General features: G+C 46.9%; 1 protein-coding gene across 1 annotated transcript; it reads right to left on the bottom strand.

Annotated features, from left to right (window-relative positions):
• Positions 1–6,431: 6,431 nt before the first annotated feature.
• On the bottom strand, positions 6,432–6,896 carry LOC121860813 (actin cytoskeleton-regulatory complex protein PAN1-like). Its single transcript, XM_042358199.1, has one exon. It carries the CDS (start codon positions 6,894–6,896, stop codon positions 6,432–6,434), a length of 465 nt encoding a protein of 154 aa, XP_042214133.1.
• Between the last annotated feature and the right edge of the window lie 6,538 nt (positions 6,897–13,434).

A 13,434-nucleotide genomic window follows, 5' to 3' on the forward strand; every position in this document is an offset into this window, starting at 1 on the left:
GGAGGTGGGGGAGGTGAGGAGGTGGGGAGTGAGAGGAGGTGAGGTGAGGAGGTGGGGGGAGGTGAGAGGTGGGAGGTGAGGTGAGAGGTGAGGTGGGAGGTGAGGAGGGAGGTGGGGAGGTGAGGAGGTGGGAGGTGAGGTGGGGGAGGTGTGAGAGGTGGGGGAGGTGAGGGAGATTGGGGAGGGTGGGGAGGTGTGAGGGTGGGAGGTGAGGAGGGAGGTGAGAGGGAGGTGGGGAGGTGAGGAGGTGGGGGAGGTGAGAATTCAGGAGGTGAGGAGGAGGTGGGAGGTGTGAGGAGGTGGGGGTGAGGAGGAGGTGGGGGTGAGAGGTGGGGAGGTGAGAGGTGGGAGGTGTGAGAGAGGGTGGAGGCAGGGGGTGGGGAGGTGGGGGGAGGTGGGGAGGGTGGGGAGGGAGGTGGGGTGGGGGGAGGGTGGGGGAGGTGAGGGGAGGTGGGGAGGTGAGAGAGGAGGTGGAGGTGAGGTGGGAGGTGGGGAGGTGGGGGTGAGAGAGAGAGGTGGGAGAGGTAAGAGGGAGAGTGGGGGAGGTAAGAGGGAGAGTGGGGGAGGTAAGAGGGAGAGTGGGGAAGGAGAGAAAAGCGGATTAAGCCTACAGTACCAAAAAAAAAAATATTATCTTAAGAAACGGAAGGAAATAAATTACATAACCCATTAAATAACCCCAAAGGCCGTGTTCATACCCTGGCTCACCCACACATAAGAGGCTGCAATTAAAAGATTTAAACTTAGGACATAATCTAGATTAATATGGTGGCGTTAAAAGCGTCCATGACAGGGCCGCAGATTATAGGGTCTGAGCGAGTGATGGCCACAGGCTGAGGACTAGGATAAGCGAACGGGTAAACTGGTATTAAAGACAGCTGGCTTACTGGTGGTGGCCATAATTCATGAGGACAATGATCTATGGTCTAGCTCGTGTTATCTTGGCTGGCGTCTCCTTCAACATGACGGGGAAGTTTAATAGTCGGCCCCAGAACGTGACACACACACACACACACACACACACACACACACACACACACACACACACACACACACACACACACACACACACACACACACACACACACCCACACCCACACACACACACACACACACACACACACACACACACCTACCTCAGTTGGAAGTGAATGACTCCACAAAACATTCGATCTCTCTCTCTCTCAACAATGCGCTAACACTTATATTCGTGAGTTACATTCCCAGACCGCGAATGTAGGTATGGGGGAGTAGCATCAGCACTTGCATCACACCTGGCGCAGGTAATCACTGCCTCCACAACACTCTGTACGCAAAAACAATTACTTTTCTATACATAACTTCTTACACACCTCTCAGTACCTAGCGGGTTTACCTTCGACCTCAAATTCGTGATGTCAGTTTCCCTAATACGAATTTCCTGTTTTTATTCCCTTAAGTTATAAAAGCCTTTCTTGACACCCACGTGATCTGATGGCAAGCGAGTGAGTTTTACCCTTTGACAAAAATCGTGGCAAAAACAAGAAAACCCATTCCAAAGTGATACCGCGAGCAACATGTTACACTACTACCCAAGGTTAAATTTATGCCGTGTATAAAGTCAATCTGTTTGAAGATTTACAATAACGTTACCGTGTGAGGGATGACGGCCAAGACAACACAACTGCGAACCTTTAAACAGCCAGACACAACCCTCGGAGGAAAGAGTGAGTCATCATTATGGTAGCTTGGCAGGTCAGGGACTTGCTGAGGACATTCTTGACAGCACATCAAAATACTCAACCCAGATGACGAGGAGTGATTAGCACCAGCAAGGATGATGGGAAGGAGAGAGATAAGGAGGAAGAGGAGAAGGAGAAGGAAAAAGGTGAGAGAAGAGAAAGGAAAATATGAGGAGGAAAAGAAAGGAGAACTAGAGAAAATGAAAAGAGGGAGAGACGAAGTTATAAAGACTAGGGAGGAGGAGAAGATCAGAGACGTGCCAACAAAAGAGAGAGAGAGAGAGAGAGAGAGAGAGAGAGAGAGAGAGAGAGAGAGAGAGAGAGAGAGAGAGAGAGACAACAGCAGGAGGCACAAGTTTCCAAAAAAACCATCAAGAATGTTTTAAATAAAGGAGTGTTGCGACACAACACATAAAGCAACACATATAACGATTCTTTATCAACATGGCCAATCGACTATTCAACTAGGCAGTGCTTACATTCTCAACACACGCGGCGAGCCCTAACAACAGGAGGCACTGCGAGCAACACCATCCACCCCTGTGCTTGTATAACTCACACCCCATTACCCCAGTTTCTATAAAGATCCATTTTTTTTTCCTTTAATTCATTTTTTTTTCATTCTGTATCTAACGTGCAAACTTTAAATTAGCTACGATAGAGAATTGACATAAGAATAATGTCCAAATTTAACCGAAACTCTACGTGTTCAAAATATCCTACTTATCAAAAACATAATCGAAGCAGTGTTTGAAGGACATTTCGGATCATTTAATATACGGCTGGGCTACGTCAACCTATGCCAGCACTTTACCTTTATTTGGCTACCTTGGATTACGGTCACGTCTTGTACTCACCTGGAAAAAAGAAAACACATTGATTTGTCATCGAGATCAACAACTGGGATTACTGTAGTGACTCACCTGGGATAAGAAAAAAGTGATGAGTGTGATGAACCAACAGAAGGTATTGTGGCAGTAACAAAAGCCTGTATAGTGTGCGTTGGGGGGGGGGGTACTTCTCAAATAGTGATCTCAGTCTTTCATTGTCGGTTACCATGGAAAGGTCTTGATGAATTCTTAAATGATTTTATAATCACACTTCCATCATGTGTATTTTTAGATGAACATTACTAATAATAATTGTATCGTGTCACACCATTAATGTCATACTAAAATGTCTGCCTCACTTAACCTAACCTAACCCCAGCGTACCAGTCCTAACCTCACTATAAGCTTGAACAAACATAAGCGTGGGTAACTTGAGGATGACGCTGATGAAGTGAGTGAGTCTTGTCTTGGCCCCTCGGTACACCTGGTGAACTATCACAGGAACCAGAACCAGTCTACATCTCATCAGCCCACCTGGTGACTTTAGGATGCAGAAAAAAAAAGTTCGAATAATTTTTATTTTAAGAAAGTCAGATGACACACACACACACACACACACACACACACACACACACACACTAAAAGAAAATAAGTTCGTGACATTGTAAACTCTTCACTCATTTGCAACAACATTAAAAATAAAAATAAATGCAACGAAAACGATAACTGGACAAGAAAAAAAAATCGAGTTACAAGGACTGTTTAAGGAGGCTGAAGATACCACGAACAGTGTGCCGCAGGATACGTGAGGATACGACGAAATCCTTCAACATGACGCAAGGGATATTATATCATGAAGAGACTGCCCAGTGCCCACCACTAACCCAACCCTACTGACGACACTGCCGCAGATAACAGTTCTAAGATCTCAAAACACACACACACACACACACACACACACACACACACACACACACACACACACACACACACACACACACACACACACACACACACACACACACACACACACACACACACACACACACACACACACACACACACACACACACACACACACACACACACACACACACACACACACACACACACACACACACACACACACACACACACACACACACACACACACACACACACACACACACACACACACACACACACACACACACACACACACACACACACACACACACACACACACACACACACACACACACACACACACACACACACACACACACACACACACACACACACACACACACACACACACACACACACACACACACACACACACACACACACACACACACACACACACACACACACACACACACACACACACACACACACACACACACACACACACACACACACACACACACACACACACACACACACACACACACACACACACACACACACACACACACACACACACACACACACACACACACACACACACACACACACACACACACACACACACACACACACACACACACACACACACACACACACACACACACACACACACACACACAACAGTGCACAAAGAGAGCGAATAGAACAGTTTACTTATCATGCGCAAGTGGATAGTCACCAGTTCGAGTCCCGCTTCCGGCAGCTGCAGAATTGGTACCTAACTTTACAGCTGAGAAAGTTAAAGACAGTAAGGTGCAGTACCGGCCACACGGTTTCATTACGTACCAAAGTGTCATATATTGTTTCCAAAATATGCTGACCTTAGAGAAAATACTAGGCAAACACTGGGCAGGTCAATGTTATTATATTCGACGACAGAGCCACCAATCCTGACTATAATTTGTACAGCAATCGACCCACCCACCATGATGTCGAGTAGTGTTAATATGTCGAAGAGAAGCAGAGGAAGAAGAGCTGGATATAGAAACGTAACGCACTTCACTCACAACGACCAAAGTGAAACGTAAATCGAAACACGAAATAATGATATAATGAAGAGGGAATAAATAGCGATGAGAACAACAATAACATCAGCAACAAAAATAACAGCAGCAGCAACAATACTGTACCATCAGCTGCTCAGGAAACCACGATAAAACCTAACACACTTACCACTATCATCTCTACACACACACAGAGGAGAAAGTTATGTGGCTGACCGTCTGACAGTCACAGCTGGGAGTAAGAGTATAGTCCCTCCAGGTAAACAAGGTGTGTTGTGAGTCGAAGCTTCTGAGGCCACACTTCAACACATCTAAAACTGCGGAGATTGTGAAGATGAGATGGCCACGTTGAACTCGTCTTGAACTCGTCTTAAGCCCGTCTTTGTATGCTGATATTATTGCTTCTGTCTACTCAGTATTTCTCTATAGTCTGCTTTTTCTGTTTCCTATCTCTTATTCTTCCTGTCTATGAGCAATGTTTACTTTATATAGCGTGCACTGATTTTCCGTCTACCGAGAAAATATAATTCCGCTGACATTATTTTTTTGTTTATATTTTTCTACCCACTTACCCTGATTCACCTGTCTGCTGACCCAGTACGTGAGACCAATGAGCGACCTACTTGGACATTCGCCCCTAACCGATGCTAATCACCACAACAATGACTGGTATTTACAACCATTAATCACGGCACTGAAGGTATAAATTTCGTCACCACGGCCTCAGTGTAAGCCATAGCCATTTAATGTCTTATAAGCGTAAATACATGAGTTTGATTCAAGAAGAAGGGAAAAAATCTAGATTATTTACATCAAAGAAAAAGAGAAAATTAATTGAAAAAGGAAAACAGTAAATAATGAGAGGAAACAAGAAAATAAGAGTAAATAAATAAATAAATAAATAAATAAAGAAAGAAAGAATAACACAGTCAAAGTTGAAGAATTATGGGAACAAGAATATTAACATGTCAAAACACATCAACCCGCCTTTTAAGCTCGCCTTGTTCTCACCCGGAGCAATTTTCTGTTTTGTCTCTCAGCAAAACATTGGCGTATTGTAGACGGAGTAAATACAGTGCCAGAGAGAAGTGGTAAATTACAGTCAATGGTAAATGGAAAGTGGTAAATAGAATACAATTATCGATCATGAATAGCGACCAAGCTCAAACACTCATTATTTAATTTTAACACACAAAAAACCCGACCGTCTACCTAAATCAGAGTAAGGTAATCAAGAAGAATCAGTCAACAGCTGCGTTCGTGTGGATTGCTTGGCGGGTGCAATGAAGAGCCCCGTGGTGTGAGCAGGTCGGGGGGTGCAGTGAGGAGCCCCATGGTGTGAGCAAGTCGGGGGGTCAGTGAGTAGCCCCGTGGTGTGAGCAGGTCGGGGGGTCAGTGAGTAGCCCCGTGGTGGGCAGGCCGGGGGTCAGGAGTAGCCCGTGGTGTGAGCAGGTCGGGGGTCAGTGAGGCCTGTGGTGTGAGCAGGCCGGGGGTCAGCAGGCAAGTGAGCAGGTCGGGGGGTCAGGAGAGCCCCGTGGTGAGCAAGCCGGGGGGTGCAGGAGGGGAGCCCCGTGGTGTAAACAGGTCAGGGGTGCCCCTGTGGTGCAGGTCAGGGGGCAGTGAGGAGCCCCGGTGGAGCAGGCTCAGGGGGCAGTGAGGAGCCCTGTGGTGAGCAGGTCGGGGGTGCAGGAGGAGCCCCATGAGCAAGTCAGGTGTTAGAGGCTTCCCTGTGGTGTGAGCAGGTCAGGGGTGCAGGAGGAGCCCTGTGGTGTGAGCAGGTCGGGGGGGCAGTGAGGAGCCCTGTGGTGTGAGCAGGTCGGGGGTACAGTGAGGAGCCCCAAGTGGTGTGAGGCAAGTCGGGGTGCAGTGGAGAGCCCCATGGTGTAAGCAGGTCAGGGGTGCAGGAGGAGCCCCATGGTGTAAGCAGGTCAGGGTGCAGGAGGAGCCCTGTGGTGTGAGCAGGTCGGGGGCAGTGAGGAGCCCCATGGTGGCAAGTCGGGGGGCACTGAGGAGCCCTGTGGTGGAGCAGGTCTGGGGGTGCAGTGAGGAGCCCCGTGGTGTGAGCAGGTCGGGGGCCAGTGAGGAGCCCCGTGGTGTGAGCAGGTCGGGGTCAGTGAGAGCCTGTGGTGAGAGCAGGTGCAGTGTGAGCACGGTGTGAGCAGGTCGGGGGTCAGTGAGCAGCCCCGTGGTGGGCAGGTCGGGGGTGCAGTGAGGAGCCCCGTGTGAGCAGGTCGGGAGGCAGTGAAGACCCCCGTGGTGTGAGCAGGTCGGGGGTCAGTGAGAGCCCCTGTGAGTGTGGGGTGCAGGAGGAGCCCTGTGGTGAGAGCAGGTCGGGGGTCAGTGAGGAGCCCCTGCAGGTGTGAGCAGGCCGGGGGGGCAGTGAGGAGCCCCATGGTGTGAGCAAGTCGGGGGGTGCAGTGAGGAGCCCCGTGGTGTAAGCAGGTCAGGGAGTGCAGTGGGAGGAGCCTGCGGTGAGGCAGGTCGGGGGTGAGGAGTGAGCCCTGTGGTGTGAGCAGGTCGGGGGGTTAGTGAGGAGCCCTGTGGTGTGAGCAGGTCAGGGGGTGCAGTGAGGAGCCCTGTGGTGTGAGCAGGTCAGGGGTGCAGTGGAGGAGCCCCTGTGGTGAGCAGCAGTGAGGAACCCTGGGGGTGCAGGAGGAACCCTAAGGAGAGTCGGGGGGGTGAGCAGGCCCCATGGTGTGCAGTGAGGAGCCCCGTGGTGGGAGCAGGTCAGTGAGGAGCCCCGTGGTGTAAGCAGGTCAGGGGTGCAGGAGGAGCCCCTGTGGTAAGCAGGCCGGGGGGCAGTGAGGAGCCCCAGGGTGAGCAGGTCGGGGGGGCCAGGAGCCCGTGGTGTGGCGTGCAGGAGCAGGTCGGGGGGTGCAGGAGGAGCCCTGTGGTGTGAGCAGGCCGGGGTGCAGTGAGGAGCCCCATGGTGAGTGAGCAGGTCAGGGGTGCAGGAGGAGCCCTGTGGTGTGAGCAGTGTCGGGGGTGCAGGTGAGGAGCCCTGTGGTAAGCAGGTCGGGGGTGCAGGAGGCCCTGTGTGAGCAGGTCAGGGTGCAGGAGGAGCCCGTGAAAGCAGGTCGGGGGCAGGAGGATCCCTGTGGTGGGCATGGGGGTGCAGTGAGAGCCCTGTGGTGTAAGCAGGTCGGGGGTGCAGTGAGGAGCCCTGGTGGGCATAATGGGGTGCAGGAGGAGCCCTGTGGTAAGCAGGTCGGGGGGTGCAGAGGAGGAGCCCTGTGGTGTGAGCAGGTCAGGGGCAGTGTGGAGCCCTGTGGTGTGTAAGCAGGTCAGGGGTGCAGGAGGAGCCCGTGGTGTGAGCAGGTCGGGGCAGTGTGGAGTTCCCGTGGTGTGAGCAGGTCAGGGGTGCAGGAGGAGCCCTGTGGTGGCAAGCATGTCAAGGGTGCAACAGGAACCCGTGGGTGAGCAGTCGGGGGTGCAGTGAGGAGCCCGTGGTGTAAGCAGGTCAGGGGTGCAGGAGCCCCGTGGTGTAAGGCGCAGGTCAGGGGTGCAGTGAGCCCCTGGTGTGAACAGGTCGGGGGTGCAGGAGAGCCCTGTGGTGTAAGGCAGGTCGGGGGGTGCAGTGTGGAGCCCCGTGGCGTAAGCAGGTCGGGGTGCAGTGAGGAGCCCTGTGGTGTAAGCAGGTCAGGGGTGCAGTGTGGAGCCCCGTGGTGAGCAGGTCAGGGTGCAGGAGGAGCCCCTGTGGTGGTGCACAGGAACCCCGTGGTGCAATGTGCAGGAAGCCCCGTGGTGTGAGCAGGAGGAGCCCTGTCAGAGCAGGCCGGTGCAGTGGAGCCCCGTGGTGTGAGCAGGTCGGGGGGCACAGTAAGGAGCCCCGTGGTGTAAGCAGGTCAGGAGTGCAGTGTGGAGCCCCGTGGTGTGAGCAGGTCGGGGTGCAGTGTGGAACCACAAGGAATGAACAGGCCGGGAGCGTGGGAAAAAAAAACGTCCCCCTGTCAGTAAGAAAATGGCTGTCAGAGAGCTCCTACACCTCCACCACATTATAAAAGGAGCATCAAGGTGAACTACGTATGTACGCTCTGAGCTACTTAAGTAACAAAACCGCATGTACCCGGAACGAGGGAGGGAGGGAGGGAGGGAGCGGGATGGAGGGGGGTAGAAGCAGGTGGGGCGTGAACGATTGAAGGGAAGTTTTCTCAACATAGTATGAGAGACAAAGAACCCAGGAGGAAGAGGAAACAATGATGATAGTGATGATGGTGATGATGGCTTTGGTGGAGTTATTAGAGGAAATATCGGAGGTAGTGGTGGTAGGAATGGAGGTGTGTTGTGGTAGTGGTGAAGGAAGCAGCGATGGTGGTGGTTGTGGTGGCGGCGGCGGCGGAGGAGCGATGGTGGTGGTGGTATTGGCGGAGAAGCGATGATGGTGGTGGTGGTGGTAGTGTAGCAGAGTGAAGGCCAAGAAGTAAACACCATTACTTTCCACAGACAATAGATCAGCGCCAGCAGTGCAGCTGCCCGCAACATTATTGGCTCACACAGGAGGCTTAATCAATCTCCATTAGCTCAAATAGTTGTAAGATAAGAACTGATCAACGTTACGAAATCAGTCCTGGGTTCAGGTTGGCAAAGGTTCGTACTATGAATAGTTCTCGTAAGTGATGATGTAAGAATGTACCTAACTGGTCACCTTTAACTAACGCACAAAAAAATAACCTCCAATTTAAACATCATCCGGGCGTATATAAACCCTGCCCACGAATCGTTATCATGGCCGGATATATAACGAACTAATGATCTTATTACTGTAGATTAATATAGTCAACGATGATTATCTCATACCAGGGTCTTGGGAACGCTTCTCAACCAAAACACCAGCGATAGAACACATGCAATTGACGATCAAAATACCTAAGTAAATCGCCAAGTAATTTAATAAAACGAAAATATATCAATAAAATAATTATTTCCCACATTAGTATTTTACCTTAAATACCAATTGTTCACTTCCAAGGTATTTTGACTACGGTAATATCTTAATCATGGTTATAAGAGTAGCGAGTCAAAAAGCATTATGGTTTAAATCAGATGATGCATTAAATGATCCACACCTGAGGCAAGTGAAAGTACAGTCCATTCACTTAAACCCAATAGTATTTGAGATAAAAGTCACTGGGGAGTCGAATGGATGACTACGCAGTAAAATGGTTTGAGCAGATAGAAACAGGTGAGAGGTGACAAACTAGCCAAAAAGATTTATAGCAGCAGAGTTGAAAAGATAACTACAAGAAGGGGGAGTAAGGTTAGGTTATGTTAAGACTGATTGTTTCTAGTAGTGACAACAAGAACGAACCTCATGACTTCACTACGTTATAAACAGTGAATATGGTTACCAAGTGCTGTTAATGAATGGGTTAAGAAGATCTCACTGTGTATGGTAGATTAAATGTGTATCCAGTGTTGCTTCAGTCTTCTTCTACCACTCCTTTCTTGTCTGTCTTCATCTCCCTTATTATTTTCCCCGTTACTGAGCTCTCTCTCTCTCTCTCTCTCTCTCTCTCTCCCAAAAAAAAACCTGCATAGTTATAGAGAGACATCAATAACAACAAACACAGAAGCATTCCCTGGACGGTAAATTCACCTCGCTATCAATAAAGGTCGATGGCGAATGTGAGCAATTACGACTTGTCATTCTTCGTCTCAACCCTCAAACCTCAGCAGTATTTTAGCGTGACTACAACATGACAACACCTCGTAAACACAACACTGAATTGAGTTTTGTACAGAGAACTCAGCAACAAGAACTGATAAGTGTCCATAGGAATAACCAGTATCCACGACGTAATCAGTTCGCCTGCCAACAAACCGTGGACTCAATCTTGTCGATAACACAGCCACCAGCACCAGGGATCTACTTCTACGACAGCGAGTCACGACACGGGGTGATCAATGATTCATGCTCCAGAGGTGTTGTCAATAATCGGCCTTCGAGGAAGTCTGTCATGCCACTACCAAGCTAACACGTGGCCAACTAAACCAGGGTAACTCGAGGAGTTATACAAAGTTGTGGAAGGGGTGTGTTTGACAGGTGGGAAAGTCATGGCATTTTCTGTTTTGTCTGACATTTCTGTGAACGCTTTTCGTGACTGAATGACGGAGCCACTAACGGAATTTCCAACCTTATCCCCTTTTCCTGTGTAAACTAATAACCACCTTACTAATACAACTCAGGATCAATTGGATCACGTTAAGATTACACACCTTACCTTATTCCACCTAATGATTAAACACACCCTAATGCTAACCTAACCCACCCCACCAGGTAGCGGTAAGGAGATTAATCAATAGGTGAAGGTGCCGTAGGTAGTGTAATGTTCAAATGATCCCACCAATTCGTAGTCAGTCTTGTTACCGCCCACAGGTAGAATATGAAGGCCCATAGAAGGTACAGAATGAATACTTACTAACCAATCTGTTGCCCACTAACAAACTGGTGCCGATAATAAACTAATTTAGAAAATCACTGATAATAAAACCTAAAAAAAAACAAAAAACAACGGTAGAGGTAGGAAATATTTTACGAAGTTAATTGCTTTTGACCTAATTAGTAAAAAGGTAAATATAAAAATCACATAACGAAAGATAAAGAGAGACTTCATGTTAAGAAATAAGAGAACATCATAAACAGTACTGGCGGGAGATACAGACACATACTGTAACCTGTATTTACCCTTAAGTCATAATTGAACTTAGTGAATCAATAATCTAGTTTCCCACATTGTTAACATTGGGGAAATAATACACATGGGAACTAAGATACTTGTATAAAATAACAAATAGATCACTTATAACTAATACAAAAAACTGTGCAGGCAAGTTCACGTGTGCCGAAAGTTATCATGACAAAATATATTACTGAACTAAATAAAAAGATAAATATTAGAAATTACTTACACTAAGAATAAAATGCAATAAATAAATAAATAAATAAATCAAGGGAAGACGAACCTAATTAATAAAATGATACGGGGCAACTATTTAAGAGTGAAAAGATCTCGTTGGACAGTCATTACTATTACGATCCAATCTGATTTTCTAAGCTTCCTATTAATCTCTTTATCACATGTACTAAAGGCCTTGACTACTAAAGTAAAATAATCAGTATGCAGAGGATGTCATCTCTGTTATCAATTAAAAGAGTTGTGATAAGAGAGCGGCATTCCAATTAGACACTTCCTCGTTGTCACTCTTCAATCTTAAAACTGTGAAATGTGCTTCCGCCGTATCTGAGTCCACTGTCTGGTTAATTGGCAGATGTTGGAGCATATACACACTGGGAGCATATACACACTAGGAACATACAGTATACACACTAGGAACATATACACACTGAGAACATAAACACACTGGGAACATATACACACAATACACGTCTTATTTACACACTTACTATACACAAACTTCAAAAACAATATCATGCTTTATTCACTCCACAGATATGAAAAATCTGGATAAGGATGTATGAATGATCAACAGGGGTACACTATGTTGTTAGTATATGTATAGTGTAGTTATTCATATCTCCTGTATATAATTAAGACGTCTATTCCATATAAATTATTATGTTAATATCTGCACAGCCTTGCATTTTCCGGTTGAGTAAGTCGTGAAGAACCGCCAATATGTGAAGAAAAAATCTCATTGCTGGCCACTTCAGATTAAAACAGGCTAAACAGTTACACATACAATAGTTACCGATAGAATCTACAGTTCCACGACCGTTTTCTCTCGTCTCCATTAAACACCGTTTTCTGTGGCTCTGCAACTAACGCTGACACTTGCTTATTTTAAAGTGTTCTGGGCGATATTCTACGAATCTACGGCGAATTCTTTTGATAGTAAAACACTCGTGGTTACTAAATCAACCATACACCCAGAGTTACGTAACTATGCATGACACAATGATCTACTCAGTGACTGTTCAGTTGCCTCACAAGGGACAGCGTGTCTATAGTACCGACCACAAATTCCAGTAAACTGACCCATACACCCACAACATGCAGTGAGTTAACGACTTATTTTCAGCGTGGTTTGTGTACGTGTCTCAATAAGTTAAACATCGCGCGCCCTGATAAAACAGTGGTGTGGTCTCCATCTCCAGCATAACATCTACAAGACCTTTGAGGGACTTCTTAGCTTTTACTGGTGGTCTTTTTAACCCACGTTCTTCAGCCCGGAATTATAATTAATGGCGGCTCCAATTTATAAGGTCAGCTATAAAAATACAACATGATTTAAAGAGATTTTATCCTCTGTTTAATTTACTGTTTGCTTTCTAATGTATATATTTTCCTGCAAAACTGACTTATTCCTATATGAATTACACAACAAGTACAATAGTCGTGAATAATTAGCACAAGTTTAATTACAGAATAAATGGACTTACGTATGACTAGATTTTTTCATTATAAATGGTAATGTATCTGGATGTGTATGACAAACAAACACATCAATCATAATAGTAGATATATAAATAAACACAAAATTATAGATCTATTTCGTTTTGAATTTCTAACAATAACTCTCGTTAAGCCAAATACACAAGTTACTCCCCACTCCCGCTGCTGTGTCCGTTTTCTCTCGTTCTCACTCCTACTTGTTACATGGGATACTTCGACAAACCCATTTCACCCTTTTATGCAGGTTACGTTTGCTTAACTTACTGTACAATGGGTTAGATTTCGTTAGGTTAATTTAGGTTAGATTAGGTTTAATTACTGTACAATAGGTTAGGTTAGATCAGGTGAGGTTAGGTTAGGTTTAATTACTGCACAATAGGTTAGGTTAGATCAGATCAGGTTAGGTTAGGTTAGGTTAGGTTAGGTTAAATTACTGTACAATAAGTTAGATTTGGTCAGGGTCTGAGTAGAGGGTATTAATAATTCTCCTCTGACATGTTATATCCGGGTTCAAGAC

Source organism: Homarus americanus, unplaced genomic scaffold (genome assembly GCF_018991925.1).
Source record: "Homarus americanus isolate GMGI-L3 unplaced genomic scaffold, GMGI_Hamer_2.0 scaffold23617, whole genome shotgun sequence".
NCBI lineage: Eukaryota > Metazoa > Arthropoda > Malacostraca > Decapoda > Nephropidae > Homarus > Homarus americanus.